This window comes from Pelmatolapia mariae, linkage group LG15 (assembly GCF_036321145.2).
Source record: "Pelmatolapia mariae isolate MD_Pm_ZW linkage group LG15, Pm_UMD_F_2, whole genome shotgun sequence".
Lineage (NCBI taxonomy): Eukaryota > Metazoa > Chordata > Actinopteri > Cichliformes > Cichlidae > Pelmatolapia > Pelmatolapia mariae.
In genome coordinates, this window is record NC_086240.1 from 26,832,915 (window position 1) to 26,860,156 (window position 27,242).

Below are 27,242 nucleotides of genomic sequence, written 5' to 3' on the forward strand. Positions count from 1 at the left end.
TGCAGGCCTGGTCACAGCTGTAATGAGACGATGGCAGCGATCAATGGCGAGAGAGGAGCGCTCGTTGTGATAACAGCATCGTTTTATTCTGAGTCAGTAAGCTGTGAAGAGTTCCTGTCGCACATGCTCAGTGTGTCCTCTCTCTATTTGGGTTTACTCAGGTGAGAAAAGAGACGAGGCGTTACCGAGGTTGGAAACCCAGACGTCTGCTCATGGTCATATTTATGATGAGAGCAGAGGACAGATTATTCTTTTTTTTTCATGTTTGTAACTGAACAGTGTTTGTCTGAGAGTTTCAGGCATCTCAGAAACATCTGAAGAGAAAAGGTTTGAATCATTTTGAAAAATGTGATGCCACTCTGGATTTTAGAGCTCAACACAATTTAATGATGGTGTGTGATGGTATAATTGTCAGGCTGGTGGAGGAGGGCTGAAGTGGGTCCCAGTGGTGTTTCTCAGTGGGTGATCTGACCTTTTACTAGTGTACCTGTGTTCCTGTGACGTCAGCTGTCTCTGTGGAGCTGGCCTGTACACACACAGAGGCTGAGCGCCAGTTTGGAGTTTTTTGTTTAATGCTGAAGTCAAAAAAATACTGTAGTTTTTTTCATTATTTGAGACTTTACAGTGTTGAAGATCGGTGTTGGCGAAATATTTTAATGGTGCTCATGTTGAAGCCAGAGAAGACTCTGCTCATGCTCCAAAGTGTTTAAACAGACTGGTGGATGTCAGCACCGTGCCTTCATGGGGAATCACTGGTGGAGTGCTGGATGCTCATAGATCAGTGACCTGTCAGTCAGAAGCTCTGCTGTTGTTTTTAAAATGACTTTAAACTCAACATTGAGACCATCCAACCTGCTGTTTGCTGGGATAACCAATCAGAAGACGGCTGCCTTAAAGGGGGGAGGAGCTAATATCACTTATTTGAGACAGAGGATGAACTGAGGAAAGGCAGTATGAGATCCATATGGATTATTTTGACCTGTGAATGATGCAAAGCTACCCTACAACAGGTCGCCTTGGATCATGCTCTCTGTGCATTATTATTATTATTATTATTATCATTATTATTATAATATAGTTATTATTACTTGTTATTAGGGTATAAATCAAAATTCATATTTTTGTATTTTCTGTTATGACTTATGACTTGGATAATAACTGAGAGGAATGGATGGATGGATGGATGAGTTTTCAAGCACAGCTACCTATGATTAGTGTATGCTGGAGATTTGCCACCTTATCTCTATCTTACGGCTTCCCCTCTGACTTAGCGTTAGCTTGAGAGGCTACAGCCACTCATGACTTTGAAGAGAAAGGAAGTGAGAAACCGGGAGAAGCAGAGATACGGGGAAGGCGTGGTGCAGATGGCGTCTCATTCCGATAAGCTTATCTGGGTTTCCATGCTCCTCACTGCTTCTCTCCCTTGCCTTCTCTTTTGTTCCTTGCCTCCTCCTCAGTCCTCTCGTTTCTCTTTCCGCTTAGCTCGATTCAGTGGCAGACAAAGATCCCCACCTCCAGCCTGAGAATCAGATGAGGGTCTGTGTCTGTTTGTTAGGCTTTGGTCTGCCCTCCAGGCAGTGGCGGTCCTAGCCTGTTTGGCGCCCTGGGCGAACACTCCCTCTGGCACCCCCCCCGACACACACACACACACACACACACACACACACACACACACACAAAACATATTAAGGATTGTACATTAACATAAAACTGTTGTCGGAACCATACTGAATTTCACCAGAGAAACACACACACACACACACATATGAAGAGAGAGAGAGTATGCATAGTATGCAAACAGCCATCATAATTCATCATACAATGAGAACAGGACTAATCAACAATTGACAATGACTAATTAATATTAAAATCTGTAACATAATGTATTGTTTGGAGTTTAGTCTGTTACTGTTACTATTTTTACAATTTCTTCTTGGACCAACTGTAACCCACAATTTCCTTAGGGATTAATAAAGTATTCTGATTATGATTATGATTGTTTCAGGATGACCTGCCATTATCCAGTGACACATCTGCTTACCTGTATCTTTTGCTCGTTTCTCCTCCTCTTCTTTTCTCTTTTTTCTAAACTGAGCTCCTGATGGCTTTGAGCTTTTCTTGTCCATCTTCCATTGGTTTTAATTTTGCACTCCAGTATGAGCACCCATCCCCCAACTCGAGGATCACCACAACATAACCTAATAGACCTACACCTTAGTTCACAGATTCGCTTTGTCTAGGGTTTATTTCTGGGTTTTCACACAACCCAGGATTCAAATCATGAATACATAATGGGCTTGGATTTACAACATTATGAATGAACTGTGCTCTATTTGGAAGCAGCCGGCCCCCTCCCCTTTCGACGGGTTATGTGTGTGAGACTTTAAATCATCAAACTGTAAATTATAAATTTTAAATTGTTATTGATCCCTTTACCCCTGGTCCTAAAGTGTATATTTATTTTCTTACTCTTCTTATATATATTGTTTGTTTACTTGCACTGCTGTAACTGGAGACTCGTCGTCTCTCTATATACAGTACTGTATAAAGCGGAGATGACAATAAAGTTTACTTTGACTTCAGCAGCGAGCAGGTGCACCGAGGGCTCTCGCGCTCACTTTTCGCGTATAGAATTTCGAAAAAAACATCGGTGCAAATTATAAGTCTGTATCATAATGTCTGGTGTTTTCGTGTTTGTTGGTTTGTTTTTATTTTGTTTTATTTTGCGAATTGGTTATTAGACGCTGCTCCAGCCAGCCAGAGAATTCCCCGCCGACCCGCCCTCTCCTCCCTGTGCCGCAAGCAGCAGGCGCACCTCGCAAACGGAGGGCGCCCTTACTCCCAGCAAGTGGGCAATAGAAAACCGATCGGTGCCTGTGACATTCCAAATATGCGCTGGCATGACGTCGGGGCAGCATGAGTACGAGCAACCTTTTTTTTTTTTCTTTTTTTTTTTTTGCCGTGATGCCGCCCCCCACCACGATGCCGCCCCGGGCAACCGCCCGTGTCGCCCGTATCAAAAACCGCTACTGCCTCCAGGTCTCCTCTGGTGTCTGCAGTGCTGGTTAGTCGCTCTGAGCTCTCAGTGAATCAAAGCTTCAGTAATCAGCAGTTAAACTCTGACCTTTCAATGAACTGTGTTTAACTCAGACTCCACCTACACGTGTCATTCCTGTTTCCTGTATTTAAAAAAAGGCCCAGAACGACTGAGGTTAAATAAACAATGATCACTCACGTTCTGTCCATCATTTTGACAGAAAGCCTGTAAAATTACAGGTGCGATCAAAAAGTTCAGCCCATAAAAATAGAAACTGGATTTAACCTGCTGGTGCACGCTTGATCTACTCCAGTGTATCGAACCAGTGATCCTAGAATATGAACAATTAAGTTTTTTTTTTTTTTTTTTTTAAATGAATGAAATTGCAAATCAGTGTGCAAATGGATAATTATCTCAGAGATAAAGTAACCAATGGTTGATAACAACTTACCAATCAAGGCAATTCTTCCTTCAGTTTATTTCCTGGTCATTGCATTAAAGTTTTAAAGGTTCATCTCAGCACTGAGTGCTCGCGCTCACATCTCTGCCACTTTTAAACTGGATGTGCATCCAGGGAGCAGCTACACGGACCCATCGTTACCAGAAAGGAGAGAAAATCCTGTTTTCAGTGCATGCTCTGGGTCATGTCCTTCAGATGCTTCAGGATGTTAAAGTAGACTCTGTGCTAACAGTCTGACCTGGGGAAGGAAGTCATGGTGCACAACCCTGCGAGTGTTCCTCACCAAATTAAAAGCAGGTATGGTAGATTTTATGGACTCATTCCACAAACTTGTTGAACTCTGTGCAGCATCCTTCATTTTAATGAGCTGATTGCATTTCATGGTTTTTACTGGAGACAAAGCTGCTGAGATACTTGGATTTGTTAGTCAGCGAAGCCCACATTTATTTGTGTATGTTGAAGGCTTTACATTCATCTACCAGCCACCTCTCTTCGTTGTCTCCTGCACACGAGCACAGCTGTGACGAAAAGTAGAATATAAAGAAGCTGTTCGTCTGCGTGTAATTCCTCTGCTTGATTGCTGCTCTGCCAGCTCGCTCTGATCAAAGATGCGATGAAACTGCACGCGTGCTCGTTTGAACCAGTGGTCGTGGTGCTGCAGATAAGCTCTGGAGGTGGTTGATCTCCGTCTGCCACTGAAAACAATCATTTAAATCTTTGTGTTTGCAGCTCCTCCTGCAGCTTCTTATTTGAACCCTCTTTGCTACAGTCTCCCACACACTCGCTGTGATCACATTTAGCCTGGACTCTGGAAATTCAAGTGAAACAAGAAAAAAGGTTTTTAAATGCAAATAGTAAGGCGTGAAGAGAGAGCAGTGCTCCCCCGTCCAGAGGTTTAGCCAGCAGAGATGCCATCAGCAGCTGGAGCCAGTTTGGAATCAGACGGCTCTTTTTGACCACCAAATTCTCTAGAGACCTTTTTTTAAGCGAGGTTTAGATGTGAGATTTTTGGTCCCTAATCTTGTTTTAGTGTCGTTTCTTTAAGCATTTTAACCACCTATATATATTATGTGTATAATAATGCTTATATTAGTGTTGACAGGGGTGTATTCAGAAAACCGTACATGATGACTTTGTGTGTGTGTGTGTGTGTGTGTGTGTGTGTGTGTGTGTGTGTGTGTGTGTGTGTGTGTGTGTGTACCAGAGTGATGTAACCACACTGTGGTCCACACACACACACATGTTCTACACACACAATAAAAGAAACTCTGGTGTTGAAACAAATACTTTCCTGATGCACTGAAAGTCTTTAAGTGAGATGAGTAGAGGAAATCACCCCCGCTTTGCTGAGTGTGGATGGACCAAACTCTTCAAGCTTTTATCAGCTGTTGGGCGTCCTGACTCCTCATTTCTGATCTGCAGCCACAGCCCCTCTCTCTCTCACACTCACACACACACACACACACACACACACACACACACACACACACACACTTGAAGAGCTTGAATTTCATCCTTAGAAACTACCTGTGTGCTGATAATGCGTAAATGAAATGTGGGAGTGAATGCTGATAAGTGAAGGTTTGCTGTGGTTGGAATCAAACACAGAAATCTGTTTCTCATTTATTTATGTGTGTAAATGATCCTCTGTGGTTGTGCTTACAGCTAGTGTCCTTGTTTATTTGTGTGCTACGATCACTTTTGTTACATAATACGAGCTTAAAGCGCAGACTCTCTGCATTCGTGTCCAAACTGGAGGAAGGGTTTGGATTTGCGACTCTTATATAATTATACAGAGCCCCCTCTTTACAAAGAGCAAGCGTAATTGGACAGTTGACTCAAAAAAAGCAAAAAAAAAAAGAAAAGCTTTTAGAAGGTGTTAGAAACTAAAACGTGGCTGCAGGTGTGTGTCTGTGTGTATTAGCTGAACCTGCTGATACAGCAGCGATTATAGGTGTAATAAACCGTGACCCTTTTACAGAAGTCAGCACTGCAGAACACACACACACACACACACACACACCTCAGAGTGTGAATGAGAAAAAGAACCAGAGAGGAAGAGGAGGATAAGGGTTAAAGGGTTAAAATGTTACTCAAAGAATCGATGAAGAGCCGTGTGGAGGGATGCTGGGGGAGGGTGCATACCCATTGCTGGGATTAAAGAGGAGGTGCAAGGAGCGAAGAAGAGAAGGAGATTAATGTGCTGGTCAGCAAACAGGAGGTGAAGCCTGGGAGAAGCGGCTCCCCTCGGCCTGCTCTTTAATCTGTCCTGGATCTGATTATTCAGCCTGTCGGCCTCCAACGGGCTTCAGGTGGCGTTGTTTCAGGAGAGCCACTCACACAATCCCGTTAGCCACATTTATTCTGTTCCCAGATACGTGGCCCCAACTTTTATCCCCCGTCCTTGTTCTTTGGCTCTCTGACATGATTACAAATTTAAATAAAGCTCTGCCAGAATAAATGTCGACCCTGAGTAGGGCTGGGCGATATATCCAAAATTTATCGTTACCGAAATTTATGACTCTCATCGACGTCATTTTGCCCATGTCGGTAAATTCGGTATTTAAAAAAAAAAAAAGAAAAGAAAAGGCATGTGCAGGTTGGCGATGTTCATGTCCCTTTAAGACGCTGTGCTACGTTACAGACTTGACGGGGTGGAGTCACATGACTCTACTACCTGTAACAAGACGAGACACGGGTGAACAAATGGAGGACGATTTAAATGTTGAAGTAGTAGCGACGGAGGTAGAGCTGGTGGAGGAGGAAGAGGAGACGCTTGTTAACAAAAAAAAAAATGCATCATCAATCGTTTGGCAACATTTTGGATTCAACAAGGATGATATTGATCAAAAAATTGTTAAATGTAAACTGCAAAAAGACTGTTGCGTCAAGTCAAGGTAACACAACCAACCTCTTCCACCACCTGCAGCACAACCATGAGATTCAATTCGAAGACATAAAAAAAGCTCAAAGCGAGAAGAGATTAGGCCTTTGTCCATGATGGCATTACATTTGCACAATCATTGTTTACTTTGTGAATAGCCAATGTGAAACATATTTATTATTAAACTATTTTGTTTACAAGGGATACACATTTTTTAGAGAGCATGGTTACATATTGTATCCTACACTTTTTATTTTGTTCAGTTAATAAATCTTAACCACTAAAAGTAGTTACTACTATTTTCTTCATTTATTTTCAGTGACATTTTACAGTCCTTTAAAGTGGTAATAATATAATTGCAATGAATAGGTCTACGGGGAATAATATTATCAAAATAACTGGAGGAACTATGCTGCCTGCCACAGCCCCATCAAATGAAAAAGAAAAAAAAAGGTTGGTTTTTTTGGCACTTGGGGTGGTTATCGTCCATTTATCGTTATCGAGGTTAACTGCTCAATTTATCGTGATATTGATTTTAGGCCATATCGCCCAGCCCTAACCCTGAGTTTATTCCAAAGCTTCTAAAGCTTGAAACCATCACAGCTGACTGAACTCTGACTTCACACCTCAGTCTTTCCATCATTACAGTGACTCAGGAACATGCAGACAACACGTTTGACTTCATCACTTGTGCTGTCTGCATGTTCCTGATAAAGCTGCAGTCCTTCATCTCATGCTGGTCTAGTTGCACTTCTCAGTTCATCCTCTGTCTGAAACAAGCGTTAGGATGCAGCGTTCTTCTGTTTGGATGCTCCTCACAAACGGGTGGATGGCCATCATGACCAGGTTAAGCACGCTTACCCTCCTTGACATCACTCAGAGCCAACCCATATGGAAAAGATATATAAATCTTATAAAGTTTGTATCTGTCTCGTGTGAAACTTGTATGAAAAGCATACAAGAGTGAAAACAGATATAAGATCCCTTGAAAAATTATATAAATGAAACTTGTATGTTTTAGATACTTCCTAAAACAATATATGAAAGTAATGAGAAAGTGGCCACTTTCATGAGTAAATCATATAAGCCTTATATGATTCACTATATGAAGCAAACCAAAGCTGATGCATATGGGAACAGTGGAACACATGGTGTGCAAACTGACTGAAACAGTAGATGTACTGTGCAGGACACAAGCTTTCAGACTTGACTCACGGACCGTCAGCACAGGGAACCAGGATGTAGTCATAGAAGTAAAACTGGTATTTCAAGGGTGAAGCTTTCTGAATGGGAGTCAGTTGGAGGTTTTAGCTCCGCCAGTTTTATTTGGAGGTTTTTCTGCTGTGGCTTCAGCCTTAGTCTGTGGCAGTCAACGTTTTTTAAGACAGAAGTTAAAAAACTGCTGCCAGGTCGACGTGAAGCACACCGAGGTCTTCACTGCAGTTTGAATAAACCTCTGAATGAAGAGGAGGAGGAGGAAGAGGAGGAGGAGGAGGGGTGTAAAAGTTCTGCTTGATGATTGTCGCAGTGTGTTGGCAAACCCTCAACCTCTGCCCAGAAACTCACACACACACTTTTCTGTGTGTGTGTTGACCAGTAGGAACATTCTGGTCAGTCTGAGTTTATCACGTTTGGACAGAGGTTCAGATTTAAAATCCGCTTTTAATTTGGAATTCGCATTTCGTGGAATTTTGTCAGACTGACACACACACACACACACACACACACACACACACACACACACACACACACACACACACACACACACACACACACACACACACACTTGGGTGGATGCCATGATGAGTGGTCCCTGAAATGAGTCCCATAACTCATGAGAGACAATGAAATGAAGGAGCTCACGGGCTAAAATAAAAGCTGACGTCAGCAGGAACTCGAAACACTGGCAGCAGTGTTCCCCTCAATTAACCTCCTTTTACTTTGTCTCCACCTGACTTCTTTTACATTTCTCTTCACATCCTTCTCTTAAATTCTTCATCTCAGAAGTTTATTTCACATCATAGCTGATGGCGAGTGAGTTGGGATCAGCACGTGATTGATAATGGGACAAATGTAAATCCAGCAGAAGGTCCTATACAAGCCCTCCATTTCCATAGTTTGTCTTCATCAATGAGGGTTTTTCAGTGGTATGTGAAGTTTCTGTCTAAATCTCAGCTGTCTGGACGCCTTTTCTTTCTTTTTCTGCAGGAAATGTGTTTTCAGTCATTTTCAGGCATCCTGAATTGATTTTTTTTTCCCCCCGTGTCAGCAGATATGATAAGAGAAGCTCTCAGAAACTCCTGCAGGTTGAGCTGCTCTAACCAAACACTTTTATTGCTGACTCTCAAACAAATAAAGATATATTGGATTGACTGTGTGTGAAATAAAATAGAACAAATACTGAGCGAGGTAAGGCGATAAAACTGAGGAAACAGAAAAAAACAAGGCATATTTACACAAAAACACCTGGATATATTATATAAACTCGAATACTCTTCTCTTTCTATTTGTACTCTCAGGTGACGGGACGCTCAGAATTTGGGATGTGAAGGGTGCGGCGTGCAGATTGGCCATCCCAGCGCACAAGGCAGAGATCCTCAGCTGTGATTGGTGCAAATATGACCAGGTACAGGCCCTCCAGTTGTTCAGTTGGTTAAAAGGTTCCATATATTAAATGGCATATTTGGTTTAAAAGATACTTAAAAAGAAACAAACAATACATTTAAAAACCTCTATGCCAGCCTTCATTTATACAGAGAAGTGTGTTTGTTTAAATGCATTTTACTGTCTGCATCAAACACTAAAATTACATCTGATTTAGTGACCTTTAACCTGCTCAGCTTTGTAAAAATTAGCTGGCGTCTGTCTGCAGAATGTTGTGGCCACAGGTTCAGTGGACTGTACTGTGTGTGTGTGGGACCTGAGGAACATCCGGCAGCCTGTCAATCAACTGCTGGGACACACCTACGCCATCCGCAGACTCAAGGTACACACACACACACACACACACACACACACACACGTGTTGGGTTTTTATGTCTTGTGGGGACATCTAATTGACATAAAGCTTTCCCCAGCCCCTTACCCCCAACCCTAACTATGAAAAATGTTTTTGCGTCACACACAGACTGCATAAACGGAGACTTTCGGAAACAATGACACATTTTAGTCATATGATGCAGTCATGTGACCAATTAAACTAAGATAGCAGAGGGCATTATACAGCAGTTGTTTTGTTTGCTCTCAATTTTGACAGCCCTATTAAAGATTAATATCAGTTTGTACTGATAGCTTTTCTTTAATTCTCAAATAACAGAGGTTGAATCGTCTTAAGTTTCAGTGTGGATGAACAACTGTTCTGGAAAGATTGAAAACGATAGTGTGGACGCGGAGCATTTTTAGATGAAAACACCGTTTTCAAATTTATCCGGATTAGTGTAGACGTAGCCTAAGTGTGTGCCGCTGAAGCATATTCACTGTAATCTGCATCAGTGTAATGTCCTCCGTGTGTGTGTGTGTGTGTGTGTGCGCGCGCGCTGGTCGAGATGTAGTGTGAAGTCTGACAGCGTCAAAACACCCAACCAAATGGTGCTAATAAGACCTTACTCTCGTGCTAGACTGTGTGTGTGTGTGTGTGTGTGTGTGTGTGTGTGTGTGTGTGTGTGTGTGTATGTGCGTGTGTGCAGTGACGTGTGCGCTGATTAATTTGAGTAACAGGGTTCACTTCTACAGCTATCTGCTCTCTCTCTCTCACTCTCTCTCACACACACACACACACACACTGATGCAGATTTCGTGCAGACTTATTGTGGCATCGTCGCTACGTCGTAACCACAGATCTCTCTAAAACACTACACCGTACCCTGACGTACACTTCCCTGAAACATAACCACATGTCGTGCCTCTTCACTACCGTCGATTCTGCCTCCTTTTCTCTGTGGTTTTTACATTTATCAGTGAGAGAACAACACTCCCTGTTTCAGTAAAAGGAAAAATAATTATAGCATCAAAATGAGGACTCACCTATGTCATCAGATTGGGTGGAATGGGCATGAGGGAATGTACAAAGAAGTGGAAAAACTAGACGGACATATGGAGAGCCATTCTCCATAATAAAGCATTCATAACACACACTAGGTCACCAGAACGGGATAAAAAGGAACATGCTGAGATAAAGTCTGAGAATTTCATATCTAACTAAGCACACAGAAGCGCTCCAGGTTACAGGTTAGCATGTTCACAGCATAATAACCATAAAACATTCTGCATTTAATCACGCAGAGTCTGCTTAGACTCATTCATTCCCAGTAACTGTGATCCTCATTAGGGATACACTAATATATTGGCCAAACATGGATATCGGCTGATATCATTCCTGTTGACTGTTGGCAGATTCATTGACATTTAAATGTTCAAGAGTCAAGAAAAAACCCCCAATGACCTGTTCAGATCAGCCACGCTGTTATTTTAAAGGTTCAGCCCGTCGAGCTGCTGCTGTGGGCTTTTTCAGCACAGGTGTACCCCATCGATCGAGGAGACTTGCTCTGAAACTGCTTGTCATCGTTTGCAAATCTGTCAGCTTGTATCGATTCTCTGCAGGGAGCACAAACAAGGTGATCGGCAGCAGGAGCGTAACGAGATAAAAATAAAGCAATGAACAGAGGCGAACCGCGGCGCTTCTGTTCGGCTGTCACATCAAAAATTCACGGTGAGTGAGCGAGGTTCTTACAGACGAGTGATCAGCACGTAATGAACCTCTGAGAAAAGAGGAATCCCTGTCTCTAAGTACACAAGTCAGAGCGTGCTCAGTCCATTTTGCGTAATGCTCTGGCTTTACAGGTGGAAGGCTCCTCACTCAAACTCCAGCCAAACCAAACCTGGGGTAAACTATCGATGGATATTTCACTGTGACCTCACTCACTGGTTTGTTGAGTCCTCATTCAAAGCCTTGATTTTTTTTTTATCGTTTTTCACTACATTTTCCTGGTTGGTCCTTAATTGGGCACATAAAGTGTAGTCTGAACGAGATAATGAGGGAATATAAACCCCACAGACACACACATCTGCTAACTGCTGCTAAATAACAGATCAGATGGTAGAATGTCACCAGACTTTGTGGACAGTCTGTAAGCTACACCCACCTGTGTCGACTTCTACCTGTCAGGTAAAGCGCCCCGCCTCGATCTTTAAGCCATTCTATGAGGACCGACTCACTGCTGCCGGCAGCCTTAAGTGGACGTCATAGGAAGTGCGGTTTTTGGTGCTTCTGTGATGCCTTTGCTTTCCAGCCCTGCCAGCTGCTGCTTGGTTAGCAGTTTCTGAGCAGCTTACCTGCAAACCAAACATTTCTGCTGCATCGTCACAGCTGCCTGGGTTTTACTTTGGTAATAAATGTGTTTGCAAGTAAAGCAGCGTTAAATGAACGTGAAGTGCAGTAAAGAGAAGGATGTTAAACGAGGCCAGGACTCGATATGAAAGGTGAAACTGTCAGACGCAGAGAGGGGAACAAATGAGCGAATAAATTAATTTGGGAGTGCTTCGTCGGTGAAATCGCTCTCTGTGGACTCCTCGCAGGCTCTCCGAGTCTCTGCACAAACTGCTGAGCAGAGAAATGCTGCAAACTCTGCTCAGCCTGCCGGAAGCTGTTTTTCTTTCATGATGGAGACAAAAATGTAGTTTTTTTGTTTGTTTTTTTTGATGATGGGGACAAACTGGAGCTCAGCATCAGAAACAGTGGAATGTGCATGAAGCACAAACTGAGCAGCGTCTTCTGTTGTTCTGCATGTTTTGAAAGGAAAACTGCAGTTATCACTGGCGTTTTTGTAAAACACACACAGTAATTTTTACTTTAAAAGCCTAAAACATTTCAGCACTTTTTCACGTTGTGGTTATTATCTTGTGTGTGCACAGCGGAGCTCGAAGTTCCAACGACACATTTTAAAATGTGTCATTTTTTTCATTTAAACCTGGAAACTGTCAAACTTGCCCTACCTCCTTCACCTCCACGCTGACTTAAGGGTAAAAGGTCTGCAGCATGTCCCTCTGGAGGGTTTTTGACTCCCCTTCACATTATTTCACAGAGTTACATATTATTGTTTCTTTGTAATCAGATTATGAATATTTGAGGAAAGGTGTTCGTGATGGAGATTAAAGTTGATAACTTGATATTCTTCCTTTCTTCCTTTGGAAACACGATCTCAGTAAACTGTTTTCCATTTTGTTCCTTTTCCTGCAGTTTTCTCCCTTTGATAAGACTGTGCTGGCGTCCTGCTCGTATGACTTCACTGTCAGGTAAGATCACCTGTGGCGTTTCTCTCTTTTCGACCTGTTCACGAAGCGGCAACTGAGCTTTGTTTGTTTAAGGACCTTCAAATGAGGTTCTCTGCACCTCAGTGCTGGTAGAACGTTAGGAGCGCTTACAGGCGAGCAAGCATGTGGAACTCATTTTGTTCCAAATCATTTTGTGAAAGCCGCTCTACAAGTTTAATGTGTTTGCACAGAGAAATGGAGAGAAAACATTAGAGAGCAAAGCAAAGCATGAACCCCACTGAGCTCATTTACACATCAAACAAAGAAAATAAAGATGTGAACAAATAGTTCAAGATGTTTAAAAATGATGGGCCTGACGTCGCTTTGCTCTTTAGTTATTCAGCTCCGGAGGTTAATGCAGAACATTATTCACAACAGGCGTATTTAGAAATGATTAACGTTGTGAGCTGCAGTGGATGCCAGAAATCAAAAGTTTAATCTGAAATTTGAAACATCTCAAATAAATCAGACTTAAATAAATGAAGAGATCCCCTGAGTTCGACGTTTCCTGAAGCTTCGACTTCACTTGAGACAAAATGGACAAAAACACGAGCAAACTTCAAACATCTTCACAGCTCCTTGTGGTTTCTGCTCGTTTTTACCCCCCAGCTGAAAGCTCTGGGTACCAAAGGATGAGTGTGAACTTGCTGGATTGGTGTCTCCACACTAGCACAAATATTTTTGATTTCACATTTTCACAGAAAAAGTCCAAATTCCCAGTGAGCCAGTACATCATGTGGAAGAACGAGCATCTACTCTGGACAAATAAACTCCGAGGTCGGCTTTAAGTTACAAAGAGGAATCCAGGTGCCAGCGGTTATTTCAGGGCTCGGGCGTGCAGCATATGCACGGTGTGGATGACCTACACCTGCAGAGTAATGTTAACATTTCTGCAGAAATGAGTCTCCTCTCTGGGTCTTTAAGATAACCTGTAAAGTTTTTGTCATGCAAATGTGATTCTTTGAAAGGAACTTTCTTTCGAGGTTAAAGGACGTGGCCTGCACAGTATTTCTGCTCCTTTCCTTTCAATTACTGCCAAAGTGAATGGATGGGGTCATCATGGCAGAAGCAACGAGTCAGGACACTGAGGGATAATTTGCGGTAAAGTTAACCAGTGTGTGAGATGGAGGGACGGACACAGAGGAAGGATGAGCTGCTCCTTTATTGAGCTGCAGAGGATGAGTTAATAAAATGTGTAATTTCAAGGGAGACTGCCTCTGTGCTTCTCATGAGAATATATCTGATCCATCCTCTCTGTCCGCTTTGGAGTCCTCTCTGTCCGCTCGGCTCTTTAAAACCACAGAGGAATCGATGTTGTTCTGCGGGTCTGTCAGGCTGTGCGGGCAGATGATGGATAAACAGACACAGTTAGATGGATGAAGGGTGAGGTTGTCCTGTTGTCCGGCCTGGAGCAAGACATTGTTGTTTAACAGTGATTAATCAGTGAAAGGAAAACGAATGAGGAAGCAGTCTGGCAGTCGATGAGTCATTTAAGCCACTCAGTTGTTAAAAATTTGATCATTTTGGGCTTTTTTCCTTCTCTAATGTGAGGAATGTGTTTGTTTTGGGGACTGTTGCTCTGACAAAATAACTCATTTGAAGATGTTGCTTCAAGTTCTGAGAAATTCACAGAGGGGTTCCCAGAGCTGGCCGCAATCTCTTTCGAACCAGGCGGATCACTCTGCCCCGAGATGACCACTTTAGGGTTACGCCCTCTCTGTGACATCATACAGCGTAACGGGACAGAAACAACCGGTTGACTTGAGTGTTTGGAGCAACCGGAAAGCTGAGGGAGTGTTTAGTTTGCAGGGATGATGTTTTAAGAAGATCCAACTTTGTAACAGTGGATGCACGATGGAAAATGAGTGACAGCGGGTCTTTGCTAATGTTCAGAAAGCGCTTTGCTCGATGCATCTCTGTGCTGCACATGCTTAAGAAACGAACAAAAAGCATTCAAACTCTAAGTTTATCTTTAATAAAGAGAGGATGTGAAGCTTATATGCTAATTATGCAGAGCTGCCGGATGGAAGATGATCTAAAATAATTGATTTTTTAAGAGACGCAAGCTTCTTTCAGATGCTTTGCTAACAGTGTTAGCATTACATAATGACAGCCAGTGGAGAAGGTGCTGACGTGAGATCCGGTATCTCCATCCGTCCAACCGTCCCTGCAGAAGCGATGCTGCTGTGTGGCCTCCACTTATTTTCTCTTTCCTCTGTAGTTTGCGGACAACCTCAGATACAATTATAATAAATACAATGATGATGTTGAGAGGTACAGATGGGAAAGACTCTCATGCTAACATGATATGAAGACAGTTGAATGATTAAAAGTATGAAAGGTTGAAATGGGAACTAATTTTAATGCTTCGTTCATTAAATTTATTCTTTATTATACAGAAGATCAGCTTTGGTTGATATGAAGTGTCTTTGATTACAATTATCATGATGAGTGAAGTCTCGAGTTATAAATAAAACTTGGATATAATGACATCCGCCTTTAAAAGTCTAAACGATGTTTCCGATAACACATCTGTAACAAGGTCCATTATGTGGTAATAAGCAGCTGGAGGTAACTAAGAAACCACTATCTGTACCTACAGTGTTTTCATCTGAAAAATAAATACCAGAATCAGTTCGGACCAAGTTTAGATCACTTTCAGTCTGGTTTGGCACTTGGTTTTGTCCTTGGCACAAACTTTTCCTTCATGTAGTCTCTCTCTGGTTCCTCTCCCTCTTCAGGTCTTTTAATTTTTTTCTAGTCAGAATCAGCTTTGACCAGAATAAATAAATGATGGATATGCGACCAAGGGAGTTTTTCCTTCCCACTCTTTCTCTGTATTATCATCTTTACAATATAAAGTACTGATGGAGACACAACTGAGGCAACAGTTGTTGTGATTCGGTGGTATATAAATGAAACTTGTAAACAGATTCTTTTGGATTCTTCTGTTTCTTCGTGTGATCCCAGCCTGAGTCCATTATGATTATCCAGTTGTGGAATTGGTTTTGTGCTCTTGGTCTTGTTTTAGATTGATTTTGTTCTTCTTGTGCTTCGTGTTGCCGCGATCAGGGCTCTGTTTGGGTCAGATCGTTGTTCTCGAGAATTTCTTTACGTCTCTGTCTGATTTTGAGTCTGAGTTTCTGCCTAATAGATAAAATCTGAAAGTATTTAAAGTGCTTGTATTGCACGGTATAATTTCACACATTGTGTTGAAGTGCTGCTGCCTGTTTGTATTCAGCAAACCTTGCTTGCATATACAAAGTGTTTTTCAGAATTTATTGTCCTAAATTATTTGTATTCGTCACTTTTATGCCAGGAATCTTTCTCTGCAGCCTTGGGGCTTCATTGTAAAGGACGGCAACAGTAAAAACCTTTGTTTGGTGCTTTCTTAGTGTTTCTGTGGATTATTACTGCAGATGCTGACGAGCTCACAGCCGCAAGCAAAAATCTGCTGGAATCTGGCAGGTGGTAATATCTGTGTGTGTGTGTGTGTCAGGGCAGCCCAGCACTCTACATAGAGTATCTGAGCCAATTAAAGCTCGGATCAATAAAACAATAAAACACGGGGTCTGACACAGAGCCAGCTATCGGCACGTCCCGCTTTGAGCCGTCCGTCTTCCCTTTGGCGTTTTAGCTGTTTTCCCTCAGTTATGTTTGGCATCTTAAATGTCTGCTGTTTATTTCAGCGGGCTCCCTCTTTCAGCTCGCCACCAATCTTTCCTTTCATCCTTTGTTTGGTGTCTTGTCAGCTGCAGGAGGAATTGAGTCATGCAGAGAAACGTAATTCACCAAATCACGCAGAGCTTAAGATGAAAATACGGTGAAACCAGCAGAACGGGTCCACTCTGAAACTGACTTAATACCTGCATGTAATAGGAAAGCAGCTGTTTGTAATCATAAACCCACAAAGAGTGATGAACGATTCAGCAACATAGAGCTTAAAAGCTCTATGTTGCTGAATCCTAGCTTTGGTATCAAGTCCTTTTTGTAACAGCAGCAGGAAGCAACTGATTGATATCACCCTAGAAGTGATTGATTGACCAAACAGGTGTGTGTGTGTGTGTGTGTGTGTATGTGTGTGAGCGTGCGTTCACATCTTTGTGGGGACCAAAAAGTGGAAGTTTACTATACTTGTGGGGACCAAAATCCTGGTTCCCACAAGTTTGAAGACAACTTTGAGACTCAAAATGTGGTTTTAGTGACAGAGTTACATTTGGGTTATGGTTAGGTTTAGGCTGAGGGTTAGGCATTCATGTTTCATGGTTAGGGTTAGGAGAAGGGGCTAGGGAAAGCAGTATGTCAATTAGATGTCCCCACAAGATATGAATACCTAATGTGTGCATGTTTGTGTGTGTGTGTGTGTGTGTGTGTGTGCTTCTTCAATAGCAACGTGATGCATGTTTGTTTTGTGTTGAGTAATCCAAACACAGGATATGAAGACAATTATCACCCATTGTCAGCTGTGTGTGTGTGTGTGTGTGTGTGTGTGTGTGTGTGTGTGTGCGCATCCCTCAGATGTGACAGTTGTGGGCTCTAATAACCCTAATAGGAGGAAACGCCCCTCTTCACATTCAGGTCCACAAGCTCTCACACACACATCAGTGAGTGATTTTGTTGGTATTTGGGGTCACAGTAGAACATCTGTTAGCATTGTTGCTAATGCTCGCTGCGAGCGCTCCGACTGCCTCCATGTCCAAACATTCTGAATTCTGTGCAGGTGTGAATGTAAGCATGAGTTATTGTCTGTCTTTCTGCTGGCCCTCTGTCTCTGGGCAAGCCCTGCAACACACTGCAAACTTAGATTAAATAAGCAGTTAAGGATGGATTATGGATGTATAGATTATTTATGTTTTGAGCACTCATTGTGAAATTTTATTTATTAACATGTTTCATTAATGTCGTAGTCACAAGGGGAAAACGATGGTTTGAGACCGCAGCATGGTCAAAGTTATTGTCTGAAGCAGTTGCTTTGTAGACGGGGAGCAGGTCTGCTGCTGTCTGCAAAGCAAATTTGTCAAGGCAATAAAATGCCAATAAGATGGATTCAGTTTCTCAGTTTGTGACTGAATGGGGTCAACTGAGTGGGTGAACTGGTTATTACATGCAGTCTGTTTGTGGTGATTAACTGTGATAAACTGGTGAAAATCGTAAATCTTCATGCACAGATATTCATGTTAATGCCTTTCCTTCAGAGTCCAGACAGAACCTCACAGATCTGAAAGAGAAATTCGCGAAAAGTCACCAAACTGTCTGAGTCGGACTGCAGTCACTCCGAGTCAGACTGGGATTGTTGGGAGACAGATTGCCTCCCGCCAGGCGACCTGTGGTTGACAGTGGGCGCAGAGCAACACGTTCTCATCCCAAACCGTATGTTACGGTTTGGGATAAGCGATTAATGATTTCCAAATCATTAATCGCTTTGGAAAACACTATCTAATACGATTAAGATTGTGGTTAAGGTTAGGATAAAAGGTTAGAGTTGAACACGGCTGGAACGTGTGTTACTGCCGGGAGCGTCGTTCCATTATACGCCATCCAGAATCCGGTGCGTATCATAGGGACGCGGAAGGTCACCTTTCGCGTTCCTATGGGATGCCTCGAGACAAGACAAATCGTCAGTATGTTACGCGTTGGGAATGAGAACGGTCTGCGCAAAGAGAGATTAAAGATGAGGCATGTTCAACCTCAGTTTGTTACCGCAGCTACTTGTAATTGTTTTTTTTCTAGTCATGGGGCGGTTGCCGTCCTGTCCTGAGCGAGCCGTCATACACAATATATTCACTGATTTAAACCCAAACCATGTTGTTTTCCTAAAGTTAATCAGGTGAATAATTGAAAACGTTTAAATGCTTGTGAATATTACCCTAAACACACCACCACCCCTGCTGCAGCTAAAGTGAACTTTAAGCAGTTTCAGTGGTCAGTACTAAAAAAGGTGCTACGTTAGGTTTGAACTCAGTAAATGTCCCTGCTTCTGTGGGCCTTCCTTTGTGCTGAGACACGTGTGGAAGCAAACACTCACCTAATCCACCTGTACACTCACGGATATACATGCAAATATACCAAATCACTTTTATTGTCACATCACATGTGCAGGTACACTGGTACAGTACATGTGAGTGAAATTCTTGTGTGCGAGCTTCACAAGCAACAGAGTTGTGCAAAATACAATAATGTAAAACAAGCAAAATATAAAAATGGCTAATCTAAAAAGTAATAAATATATGTACAATATGTAAAGGTATATACATTACTGAATGTGTATACTAAATATGTTTTTCTACGTGTGTGTGTTTGAGTGTGTATATAGTATGTATATACATGTTTTACAAATGAAATAAAGTAAACAATAAAATAAGATATATAAAATATACAGAGGCTGGTATGTGCAAAACAGTGGCATTAATGTACAGTATGGAGTGCATAATGTTGAAGTTCCAGTAGTGAGGGTGAGGTGTCTATGAAGTGTTCAGCAGTCTGATGGCTTGGTGGAAAAAGCTGTCTCTCAGTCTGCTGGTACGGGACCGGATGCTGCAGAACCTCCTTCCCGATGGAAGTAGTCTGAACAGTTTATGGCTGGGGTGACTGGAGTCCTTGATGATCCTCCCCGCTTTCCTCAGGCACCGCTTCCTGTAGATGTCTTGGAGGGAGGGAAGCTCACCTCCAATTATCCGTTCAGCACACCGCACTACTCTCTGGAGAGCTTTGCGGTTGTGAGCGGTGCTGTTGCCGTACCAGGTGGTGATGCATCCAGTGAGGATGCTCTCAATGGCACAGCGATAGAAGGTCCTGAGGATGCGGGGGCTCATGCCGAATCTTTTCAGTCTCCTGAGAAAGAAGAGGCGCTGCTGCGCCTTCTTCACTGTTTTGTTTATGTGTACTGACCACGTAAGATCCTCAGCCAGATGTACACCAAGGAAGCGGAAGCTGCTCACTCTCTCCACAGCGGCGCCGTTGATGGTGATGGGGGTGTGTACTCCTCTGCACCTCCGGAAGTCCACTATCAACTCCTTTGTCTTTGCAACGTTGAGGGTGAGATGGTTGTCTTGACACCAGTGGGTCAGGGCGCTGACCTCCTCCCTGTAGGCCGTCTCATCACCGTTGGTAATAAGACCCACCACTGTAGTGTCGTCCGCAAACTTCACAATGATGTTGGAGTTTCTAGTGGCCGTGCAGTCATAGGTGTAGAGTGAGTACAGGAGAGGGCTCAGTACACACCCCTGTGGAGCACCAGTGTTCAGTGTGATGGGGGATGAGGTGGTGCTGCCCAGTCTGACCACTTGGCGTCTGTCAGACAGGAAGTTAAGGATCCAGCTGCCGAGGGAGCTGCTCAGTCCTAGATCCTGCAGTTTTCTGTCCAGCTTCGAGGGAACGATGGTGTTGAATGCTGAGCTGTAATCTACAAACAGCATTCTCACATACGTGTCTCTCTTCTCCAGGTGTGACAGGGCAGCATGGAGTGTCAGGGCTATGACATCATCACTGGACCTGTTGTGGCGGTATGCGAACTGTAGAGGGTCCAGTGAGTCGGGTAGTGCAGAGCAGATGAAGTCCCTGACCAGCTTCTCGAAGCATTTGCTCACGATGGGGGTCAGGGCTACGGGTCGCCAGTCGTTCAATGAGGAGATGGTGGAGGATTTGGGTACAGGGACGATGGTGGCCATTTTGAAGCAGGCTGGGACTACAGACAGAGAGAGGGAAAGGTTGAAGATGTGTGTAAACACTCCAGCCAGCTGAGCCGCGCATGACTTGAGGACGCGGCCGGGAATCCCGTCCGGACCAGTAGCTTTGCGTGCGTTCACCCTCCTGAAGCACTTCCGCACATCCTCCTCAGACACAGTGTGCGCACTGACGTCATCCGCGGTGCGCACACTGTCCGGTCTCGTGGTGTTCGCTGTGTCGAATCTAGCGTAGAATACGTTTAGATCCTCACACAGAGAGGCCGTGGTCTGCGGTGTGCTGGTTTTCCCTCTAAAGTCTGTGATCGTGTTTAGTCCCTGCCACATTCTCCGAGGGTTGTCAAACTGTTGCTCCACCCTGTCCCTGTACTCATGTTTGGCTGCTTTGATCGTCTTCCGGAGTTGGTAATGTGCGTGTTTGTAGTCCGATGTGTTCGCGGAGGCAAAAGCGGTGCTCCGTGCCGCCAGTGCTGTGCGAACATCTTTGTTAATCCAGGGTTTTTGATTTGGGAAGGATTTAACTGTTCTGGATGGGACGACATCTTCCACGCATTTTCTGATAAATCCGCAGACTGAGTCTGTGTACTCATCAATGTCTTTAGCAGCCACGTGAAACATTTCCCAGTCCGCGTGATCAAAACAGTCCCGCAGCGTAGACTCCGATTGGTCCGACCAACGGTGCACCGCCCTCAGGGTTGGAGCTTCCTGTTTCAGCTTCTGCCTGTAGGCGGGCAGGAGCAGGATGGAGCGGTGACCAACCGCTCCAGGAGCGGTGACCAACATACATACACATGTGTGCACACGTTTTCATCTTAGTGCAGTCTCAAAAATGCCTTCAAACTCGTGGGGACGGGCATTTTTGTCCCAATAAGGGTTTTAGTCTCCACAAGTATAGTAGAATTCCAATTTTTGGTCCTCACAAAGATATGTAAACATGGTCAATGTCTCCCCCCCACCCCACACACACACTTGTTTTAATCACTTTCTGTCCTGTGCTTGAAGTTTGATTTAGGCTTCTGCGGGAAATCTACATCCTAACTTACGATGTCACCAGAAAATCCTTTTAACCCTATGCTCCAACCTTCCACGCCATTCAAGTGTAATTACATTTCATGGGAGGTGCACATCAGGTCACGTGGAAGGTTATGGCATAGATTTCAGGGATTTTTCTCATCATGAATGTATTAATGCAGTTTAAAATGCTCTGCACAAACACTTTTAGACTCTTTTAGGCCACAGTAAAGTGATGCCAGCCAGAAAACAAGTGTTCCAGTTTGTGTTTTTTGTGTTTTCGTGTTTTTTTTTTTTTTGTTTGTTTTTTTTTTTGTTTTTTTTCTCTTCTTTGATTCTTCAGTTGTATTTTAAAGATTCAGGGACAGGGGCAGGTTACCTGAGAGTAAATGCTGTGCTACATTCATATCGCTCTACACATTAATGTCAAATAAATTAGATTAAGATTTGCAAGCTTAGCAAAATTAAGGCTATAAATGATCCATAATGCAGCTCTGCATTTCAAACCTGTCAGAGAACAATCGCGGTACATTTAATACATGTAATTAATCGTCTTTTCCTTTCTTTTTTAAGGCTTGCTTTATATATTATACTTCATATTAAAGATTGACTTCAGCACCACAATCCAAAATATATGACTTTTAATTAAGCCTTTCTTCTCTGCGGGCTCTTTTGAAACACACAGAGTTGGTGTTTAGTTTGAAACGGAGACTCTGAGATCATGTTTTCCTTTTATAACGTCTCGTGTTTGCTTTAGATAACACAGTCTGCCGCGTGCGTGTGTTTGTGTGTGTGTGTGTGAGACCCTTAACATTAATTTCCTGTTTAAATTAAACGGATCAGAGTCATGAGCTTACCGAATAATGGGCACGCTCTCTTTACATTTGTCTCGTTGTCATCTTATCTTTAATGTTGTTGTGTACACGTTCTGTTATTTTTACTGCCTTTGCCCTTTATTTTCGCCCTCGTGACCCCCCTCCTCCCCCCCTCTGTTGTGAGTTAATGAGTTTTATAGTAATGCACAAAGCTGACAGGTGAATGGATAGTTCTATAGAATAAAACACAAAAGCGGCTAAATAATCACCTACCATGGAAAATGCAGACAAAAGACGGCCAAGCTTCATTTCTCCAAATAACATGTTGTGTTTGTCTAAGCGAGACAGTCACTGGGTCTCATGTACGTTCACACAAACACACAAACGCATGACCTGCTGTCATCTATAACATAACCTGAAGATCCCACTTCCTCTTCCTCACATTTAATCTGATGACTGCTGGTGTCTCGTTTTTGTTGCAGTGATGATCGATTGATTACTAAGACTGTGCAACTTTATGATTGGATCCCAAAAAAACTAGTCATCACATACAGTACTGTGTAAAAGTCTTGAGCCACCCATTATTCTTTGTCTTGGCAGGTGTATGGATGATTTATTGAAACATACATGGATATACATATACAGCATATACAGAAAAAACAGAGCTTGTACTATTCTAACGAGCTTCAGAGTGAATATTAAGTATAATTGCCTTTATTCTTCAGCTCTCTGTCAGCTCTGTGAGGATCTTCAGGATCAGTCCTGCAGGGTTCATGAAGGATGTTCAAAGCTCTTCTTTGGATGTTTCTGCCTTTTGTTCTGTTCTCTGTCAGGATGATCTCACAGAGATCTGCCTCTGGGGAGGCCCATCCATGACTGATAGTGTTCCCCTATATATATCTTCTATCCAGGTATGCTTTAATTATTAGCAGATGCGTTCCAGATGGTGGATCAAACTGATTGTATTTTTCTTCCTTCATAATTCATCTGTTTATCAAAGATCTCCAACATCACAGACTGACCTGCAGCTGAAACCATGACAGAGCAATCTGTCTGAGAGACTGCAGTCAGTCCAAATTAGGCCACAACTGTTTGGAGACAGATTGCCTCCCACCAGACAATCTGTGCAGTTGCTCTGAAATCAAAAGAGGCTGAGGGTGTTACACAATCAACATCTGGGCCTTTAGTTGGTTTAGTTGGTTGCTGGAACTACTTGCAGTTCGTCATCAAACAAAAAAGAAAATTCAGTGTAATCACGGGACAACCACAGATTTATCTTTCCCTCGTCACAAGGAGGTTGTCATCCTATTTTTACTCTAATCCAGGGGTGGGGGACTCTAAATTGCGTCCTCAACATGTCTTGAAGTTCTTCAGAGGCCTGGTAATGAACTGATCATTTGATTCCGATGTGTTGACCCAGGGTGAGATCTAAAACCTGCAGGAGACGGGGCCTTGAGGCTGGAGTTCCCCACCCCTGCTCTAGTCCAATAAGATAAAAGCTAGCTTGGCTCGTACTAACTGCTAATGGAAGGAATCCGGTCTTTGGGTGATGATGTGATGAATCCTGCTTCCGGGCCCAAACCACTCTGTGTTTAATAAGGCTTTTGTGTTTTTTACATGTTTTAATGCTTTGTATCTTGTTCTATTTAATCTCAACAAGCCCTAAAAACAGTCAGTGATCACTGTCGGCCTCTCTCGGGTTTTATTACCACTAATCATTTTAAAGCTCAGTTTTCAAAACCTTATGATGTGACTACAGCTCAGCCCATGCAGCAGTATATTAATAACTAACCTCGTATTGTGGATGGATTATCTCAGTTGTTCTCCCGACTGACGTTCGGTCCGTTTACAGCATCCTGCCATGCGATTGCATTTGTCCTGAACCTTCGGGAACCCTCACATTAACTTTGATCGAGTGGAAAAGTGTTAGCGTTCATTGTCTAGCTTCACTGTTTATATTATGCTAACATACAGTGGCTTGTAAAAGTATTCGCCCCCCCTTGAATTTTCCCACATTTTGTCACATTACAGCCACAAACATGAATCAATTTTATTGGAATTCCACGTGAAAGACCAATACAAAGTGGTGTACACGTGAGAAGTGGAACGAAAATCATACATGATTCTAAACATTTTTTACAAATAAATAACTGCAAAGTGGGGTGTGCGTAATTATTCAGCCCCCTTTGGTCTGAGTGCAGTCAGTTGCCCACTGACATTGCCTGATGAGTGCTAATGACTAAATAGAGTGCACCTGTGTGTAATCTAATGTCAGTACAAATACAGCTGCTCTGTGACGGCCTCAGAGGTTGTCTAAGAGAATATTGGGAGCAACAACACCATGAAGTCCAAAGAACACACCAGACAGGTCAGGGATAAAGTTATTGAGAAATTTAAAGCAGGCTTAGGCTACAAAAAGATTTCCCAAGCCTTGAACATCCCACAGAGCACTGTTCAAGCGATCATTCAGAAATGGAAGGAGTATGGCACAACTGAAAACCTACCAAGACAAGGCCGTCCACCTAAACCCACAGGCCGAACAAGGAGAGCGCTGATCAGAAATGCAGCCAAGAGGCCCATGGTGACTCTGGACGAGCTGCAGAGATCTACAGCTCAGGTGGGGGAATCTGTCCATAGGACAACTATTAGTCGTGCACTGCACAAAGTTGGCCTTTATGGAAGAGTGGCAAGAAAAAAGCCATTGTTAACAGAAAACCATAAGAAGTCCCGTTTGCAGTTTGCCACAAGCCATGTGGGGGACACAGCAAACATGTGGAAGAAGGTGCTCTGGTCAGATGAGACCAAAATGGAACTTTTTGGCCAAAATGCAAAACGCTATGTGTGGCGGAAAACTAACACTGCACATCACTCTGAACACACCATCCCCACTGTCAAATATGGTGGTGGCAGCATCATGCTCTGGGGGTGCTTCTCTTCAGCAGGGACAGGGAAGCTGGTCAGAGTTGATGGGAAGATGGATGGAGCCAAATACAGGGCAATCTTGGAAGAAAACCTCTTGGAGTCTGCAAAAGACTTGAGACTGGGGCGGAGGTTCACCTTCCAGCAGGACTAGAGATGGCACGATACCACTTTTTTATGTCCGATACCGATATCATAAATTTGGATATCTGCCGATACCGATATTAATCCGATATAGTGTGTTTTTTTTAATCAATAAAACTGTTTTTTTTAATATCTTGCTGCATTTTGTATAAGTTCATACTCAAGTTTAAATAAACAACAACACTAAAGCTATTCTGTTATACCTGTATGTAAAAAATACACTGAACCCAAAATATTTCATAGTTCAGCAATACTGATCAATCTAATAAACTTAAACCTACTCCATCCTTACTATTCTGGTATTTTAAAGAGTACTTAGCAGAAATATTAAGCAACGTAACTAATAGGGTTGCAAACTCCCAGCAAAAAAAAAAAAGGGAACCACCCCCACCCTCCACCTCATGATGCTTAATCGACGTAATCAACTTTAATTTGATGCAGTGTGAAAAAAATGCACAGAAATAAATTATTTTTCAAGAATAATTAAATATATTCAACATCTTTCTTCTACAGAATTGCAGACTGCACAGATGGTACTTTCCCAAAGGAAAAAGTACTATAGCTTACTAGGGTATATTAGACTTAACAGTTACTATATACAGTAATGGACTTCTATACATTTTACATCAGATTAAAACTTTGGGTGTAAGATTCAGATAATTATTTATTAAAAGCTAGACATTTTAAATGAGAATAAGAAAGATAAGTATGTCTTTGTGCCCCCTTTTCCCTGTTAATGCCCTATCGGCCCCCCTGGCTAAACTTTGCTAGATCCGCCCCTGCACAGTTACCAGCCGTCAGCTACGTAGAAAAGGATCCTGGTCTAGAAAGTAATATTAAATAAATTCTGACAACAGCTTATCAAGGTTAAACGTGCTGCTGTTGTTCAGCCGCTGGTTTCCTCTTTCTGGTGCAAAGTGGGCCAAAAACAAAGAAGAGAGACGGACTCGCGACAGAAAAGCCGATCAGCTGATCATTAAGCAGTTTCACGATTGAAGTAGCAGCGAGAGAGGGAGAGAGAGAGGCTCCATATATCGGTTGTTAAGCTTAACGTAGGTACGCTTTACAAACATTCAGAGATGAACTTACACACTTGCTTTACTTCTCTCTGGGATAACTTCCTCGGAGATGAAATGCTGGATTGCTAGCGAGGCTACAAATAAACACAGCCGCTCTATCACGTGAGCACACTGCTTCGACGTGCTACGGTTACAAGCCGAGTTACGTCGTGTCGCAAGTTTTGTGAGGTGCTTTTTTGATATTTAATGGATCGGATTACATTTTTTAATTTCTCGCCGATATCCGATCCAGTAATTTAGGTCAGTATCGGACCGATACTTAATATCGGATCGGTCCATCTCTAAGCAGGACAACGACCCTAAACATAAAGCCAGGGCAACAATGGAATGGTTTAAAACAAAACATATCCATGTGTTAGAATGGCCCAGTCAAAGTCCAGATCTAAATCCAATCGAGAATCTGTGGCAAAATCTGAAAACTGCTGTTCACAAACGCTGTCCATCTAATCTGACTGAGCTGGAGCTGTTTTGCAAAGAAGAATGGGCAAGGATTTCAGTCTGTAGATGTGCAAAGCTGGTAGAGACATACCCTAAAAGACTGGCAGCTGGAATTGCAGCAAAAGGTGGTTCTACAAAGTATTGACTCAGGGGGCTGAATAATTACGCACACCCCACTTTTCAGTTATTTATTTGTAAAAAAATGTTTGGAATCATGTATGATTTTTGTTCCACTTCTCATATGTACACCACTTTGTATTGGTCTTTCACGTGGAATTCCAATAAAATTGATTCATGTTTGTGGCTGTAATGTGACAAAATGTGGAAAAGTTCAAGGGGGCCGAATACTTTTGCAAGCCACTGTAGCTGTGTCGCTAGTGATCAAGTAGCACATCATTATATACCAGCTAGCCCAACTTCAGTAACCCTACAACGTCACTGCTGTTTTTGTTTTCTGTCTTTAT

At 42.8% G+C, this 27,242-nt stretch overlaps 1 protein-coding gene across 3 annotated transcripts in view; it reads left to right on the plus strand.

The window, feature by feature from the left end:
- pex7 (peroxisomal biogenesis factor 7) overlaps nt 1–27,242 on the plus strand; it is a 60,491-nt gene that overhangs the window by 9,985 nt on the left and 23,264 nt on the right. For all 3 annotated transcript variants that reach the window (XM_063495456.1, XM_063495455.1, XM_063495457.1), the window contains exons 7-9: nt 8,901–9,007; nt 9,254–9,367; nt 12,617–12,672. In XM_063495456.1, coding sequence (XP_063351526.1) covers nt 8,901–9,007; nt 9,254–9,367; nt 12,617–12,672 — 277 coding nt within the window. The remainder of the gene's footprint in view (nt 1–8,900; nt 9,008–9,253; nt 9,368–12,616; nt 12,673–27,242) is intronic.